Source organism: Lactuca sativa, chromosome 6 (genome assembly GCF_002870075.4).
Source record: "Lactuca sativa cultivar Salinas chromosome 6, Lsat_Salinas_v11, whole genome shotgun sequence".
Taxonomy (NCBI): domain Eukaryota; kingdom Viridiplantae; phylum Streptophyta; class Magnoliopsida; order Asterales; family Asteraceae; genus Lactuca; species Lactuca sativa.
The window spans coordinates 41,160,308-41,165,439 of NC_056628.2; the positions used below are offsets into that span (position 1 = coordinate 41,160,308).

Here is a 5,132-nt window from a genome sequence, read left to right on the forward strand (position 1 = left end):
ATTGGGAGTTGGAGTTGAGGTGAAATTACTTGGTTTCTTCCACGAGACAAATTATTTAGAGCAGTTCTGTATAGGTTACTAATCTTGCCACTAAGAGAAGTACCCTTCTTCTCCTCAAAGTTAACATTTTAAAAGTTGACATTTTAAATTTGACGAGTTCTCTTGAATAGATACTTTACAAAGAAGAGTTAGTGTATGTTGATTTCCTCTTATGACATTTGTGTGGCTTGGATGTAGAAAGCAAAACATATATTTATATATTGTCACTTAGCAATCGACATATGGAACTCGATTATGTTATGGTGAGGCATAAATAATAAAAATTTCATTATTATGGAACCCGATTATGTTATGGTGGGTCACAAATAATCTGAATTTCATTATTATGAAACCCGATTATGTTATGGTAGGACATAAAGAATATATTTCATTATTATATTCAATCTTTTGTCATGGTCAGAAAATTAACACATTGGTAATGCTACTACATAAGGTTTGGAAGTGGCCATTCAAATGACTTTGGTTTTTTTTTTGGAAATTTCTAAATGCTACTTTTTTTCAATCTTCTACATGAAAGAAAACATTTTTATTAAAAAAAAAATACTATTACACAATTGTATTTTTGGCTTTTAGTGTAAAAGCAAAAACTTAAACTTAATTAAGGTTACTTTAAAAGTAGAATTTAATTGTTTTTCTTGTAATGTTTTTTCTAATATCTATTAGTTTTTTAATATAAATTCTTCTGCCCATTTAAAAAAAAAAAATCAATTTGTTATAATTATTTCCCCAAAATAATGAAAAACAAGAGGCAAAAATAATAAGTTAATATATATGATTTACAACCACATACACCACACTTGAAAGTGGAAGTCTTTGATGAGATATTAAATGCAAATAAAATTTAAAAAAAAAAAAAAAAAAACAGAATATTACAAATACAATTCAAACGGTTTCACACTCACTTTCCTAACATATTGGAAGAGGTTCCCCATTCCACCCTCCAAGACACTCCAACAACGGATCAATAATTTGACCTTTGCACATCGCCGTGAACACCCTGTCGAACTCCTCTCCCGGCGACGTCACCTTTTCTCCGGTCAAAAACCCTCCGCCGAGCTCCTCCCTTACAAACCTATACAACGGGTACGATCTGCAAGCTTTAATCCTGTTTGGAATCGACAATGTATCATTCTCATAAGCGATTCTAACACCTTCAACTTCTTTCGGTAACAGGACTTTCAATTCTTCTTCGAAGGTAGCGATCTTTTGGAAGATGGAGGTGTTAGTGTTCTTCTCCGTTTCGCCGTTGTTTAGAGCGTGGTCGACCAGAACCTGTCGGAGCTTCTGCATTAATGGGTATGTGCCGCTGCAAACGTCGTCGATGTAAGCGAAGACGTATTCACGATCAACAACACGGAGGAGATCTTTCTCGCAGAATCTCGACGGGTGGAGCTCGCCGTTGACGCCCATGGTGAGGACCTTTTTCGCGACTTGGCTTACGGTGTTCTTCACTGTCGATTTCATGTTCTCTTCCAAATGGCGTAAATCGATGGATTGGCATAGAGCGACTAAGTATGTCGACGACATGAGTTTTAAGATGTCGACTGCTTCTGCGGTTTTCCTCGCTGAAATTAATCCGAGAGAATTAACGTCTTGATTGTGTTGTTCGGCGCTTTGAACATGGTTGGTGACTGGATTTGCGAGAAACTGAAGCTCAGAACAGTAAGAAGCCATGGCGATTTCTCCACCTTTGAACCCGTAGTCCAAACTAGGGTTACGTCCACCGGAGAGATTCGATGGTAATCCATTGTTGTAGAAATCGTTAACCAGCTCAGAAAATTGAGCGAACATGAGTTTTCCGATTGCAGCAATGGCGAGACGGGTGTTGTCCATGGAAACTCCGATTGGGGTTCCTTGGAAGTTACCACCGTGTAAAGCTTTGTTTCTGGAAACGTCGATCAATGGGTTGTCGTTGACGGAATTGATTTCCCTCTCGATCATTTTGGTTGATGATCGGATTACTTCGATTTGAGGTCCGAGCCATTGGGGAGATGTACGGAGAGCATAACGATCTTGTTTTGGTTTCTGTAACGGGTCCATTTCGTGGACCTTTTGCGCCGCCTTGACGTAATCGCTTCCGTCCAAAATATACTCCATGATCGCCGCCGCCTCGATTTGACCAGGGTGATGCTTCAATTTGTGTGTCAAGTGATCGGTAAACTCCGGCTTCCCTTGCATAACCTCAGCGAAGATCGCCGATAACACTTCCGACAACAACGCAAGTACATTAGCATCAAATAGAACCATGGAAGCCATCCCGGACCCCACGGCGGTGCCGTTAACAAGTGCTAGCCCTTCTTTCGGCTGTAACTCGAAGAACCCACCTTCAACTCCGGCTGCAGCGAAGGCCTTTTCGGCATTGAGGACTTCTCCGGTGGGGCCAACGGCTTTGGAGTTGGGGCGGCCGGTTAAGAGGCCGGCGATGTATGATAATGGGACAAGGTCACCGGAGGCGGTGATGGTTCCACGGAGGGGTAAACAAGGGGTGATGTTGTTGTTAAGGAACTTGGTGATGGCTTCCAAGATCTCGAATCGGATGCCGGAGTAACCCTGGAGGAGGGTGTTGATTCTGACGATCATGGCGGCTCTGGTGGCTGAATGTGGAAGTGTGTGGCTTGTTTCCGTTCCATTGCCGAATATTCCGGCGTTCAAAAATCTGTAATACAAATAAAAGAGCTTAATTTGTTAGAACAAAATGTATTATACTTTTTAGTGATAATCTAAAATAAAAAAATAAAAAAAATACTTTAGGTCTTTACCTAACACCAATAACTTTATATTTTTATTGATTATTTATATCATCAGATTTATTTTAAAAAATGAATTGATGTCCTATTTCCCGATTATGCATACCTAACCTGTTACCCTTATTCGTACTTACATTAATTTTGCAACATGGGGTTAACTAATGGAACTATTTTTTTAACATTATACTTATTGGATCTGATGAAAAATATAATATATATATATATATCTTCAACCTATGACCATATATTTAAAATATATGATAGATTATACATGTAGTGAGAATAGTTTACTAGATTACAAACAATTTGATTCATATTTCATAATTTTTTAATAAATAAAAAAACTTTAAAACAATTTATTATGACAAAATATTGCATTTCTGAAAACAACTGAGACTAAAAGCTTATATGTAACAAAAGAGTGATTTGACTTTTTTTTTCTGTCAAATTATGAAAATATTATAATTAAAAAAGAAGTGTTTTTAAATAAAGTATAAGAATACAAATACCAAATGAAAAATATATTTTATTCAAATTCTTTATGCTTGCCAATTTTTCACTTTTTTGAGTACATTCTTTTTGTAGCAAACCAATTATCATTAAAAAGTGATTTTATCTGTTACATTAAATAAACATTAAAATAATGAGATCTAATTGAGATCTTATTGAATTATCACTTATCAAAACCTAATATTTATGGATCCATTTCTTGTTTTAACAAAAAATATATTAATTTTTTTTGTTTAATTTTTATATATTAAAAAAAATTAAACTCAGATCTCCATTAACGGGTGTGCCGCCAATATTTATTGTTCTTCCATGTGAGACTCGTGGATCCAAATTTGGTATTTTATTCCAAAAAAAAAGTTAACTATATTTTCAGAAGTCAATTGTAACTAACATGTAATTTAGTTAATTACTTACAACTATATTGAAATAATAATGAAAAAAAAAACATAGATCTTCTACTTTCTTTTTTGATCAAAGATTAATTCAAATAATATTATAAACCATAGATCTCATAAAAAATATATATAAAATCTCTATGTTTCAGACTTAGAATTTTAATATATTATAATGGAGATTATAATGTCATTAGTATTAATATTAAATTACCTAATGAGCTCCTTCTGTAAAGCACCGCCTTGCTTAGTTCTCCGGTGAGAGGTGGCGCCGAAGCCGGTGGTGACACCATAACTATCAGTTCCTTTATTCATGCTCTCCATAACCCAATCACTACTCGCCTTAACTCCAGCCCTCGCGGCTTCCGACAGCTCCACCTTCACGGTGTCACTGTCATTAGCAGCTGCGATCCCCGCCACCTGAGAAACTGTAAGCGTCTCTCCTCCGAGCTTCACCACCGGCTTTCTGAACTCCGCAACCATCTTCTTCACCTCATCAAGGTGACTTCCGGTCAACGCCTCCGCTGCAACTCCCCAGTTCAATGGATCCTTGATGCACAACTCATTAACGACTCCATTAACGTGATTACCGTTCTCCATTATTATTTATACAGATTGTAGACTATAGATCAAAGAAACAAGAACAATCTAATTGTGTACTTCTTCACACACTAGACTCACACTCTTTGTGCGTGAATGGGTATTGATCAGATTGCTGAGTTATTGGGTGGCGGGGGTTGGAGGTTATATAGAAGAGGAGGTGGGTGTGTGAATAACGGGGGATTGGTAGGTAGGTGGAAACGAAAGGGAAGAAGAGATGGAAGGTGGTAGGTTGGTTAGAGCGTTAAATGTCAGCCGTCGGATTTTGTGAGATTTGATCAATGGTGTAGATGGTGCTGACGTGGGCATGCTGGACCGGACTAACTAGTGGGTGTTTCTCATTCAATGCACTAAACGAGTAAACGTAGCATGCTAGTGGTAGTAGGTGAGTTTATACATATATTTCTTTTATTTGGTTTTAATAATTAAGAACATAGAAATTATTATGGGATGAATTATGTTAAATAGTAATGTACTTTTTAAAGTGGGCTCCAAAAATGGTTTCGACAATATGAGTTGAGTTTCGACACCTGATAACAACCAAATGAAATCCAGGTTTGCCTTCTGTTGAGGGATAATAATATTAGGGTAACGGTGGAAAAATAGATTCCTTATGGATTGGGTACGTTCGTTTTTCAAATGATATTTCCACCTTATGCATAGGTTACAAGAAATTCAGTTTAGGATAATCTAAAATGCCATTTGTATATCTAGGTATAGAAACACAAACCAATTGGCAAGAGAGTTCTAAGCAATGTTTTAAAAACGGGTTTTAATCGGCCGGTTGGACCGGGAATCGGGAAAGTGAACGGTTCAACTATCA

General features: G+C 36.8%; 1 protein-coding gene across 1 annotated transcript; it reads right to left on the reverse strand.

Annotated features, from left to right (window-relative positions):
- Positions 1-807: 807 nt before the first annotated feature.
- Positions 808-4,434, reverse strand: LOC111893052 (phenylalanine ammonia-lyase). Its single transcript, XM_023889122.2, has 2 exons — positions 3,924-4,434; positions 808-2,716 (listed from the first exon to the last, which is right to left on the reverse strand). Exons 1-2 carry the CDS (start codon positions 4,307-4,309, stop codon positions 967-969), a joined length of 2,136 nt encoding a protein of 711 aa, XP_023744890.1. The 5' UTR covers positions 4,310-4,434; the 3' UTR covers positions 808-966.
- Between the last annotated feature and the right edge of the window lie 698 nt (positions 4,435-5,132).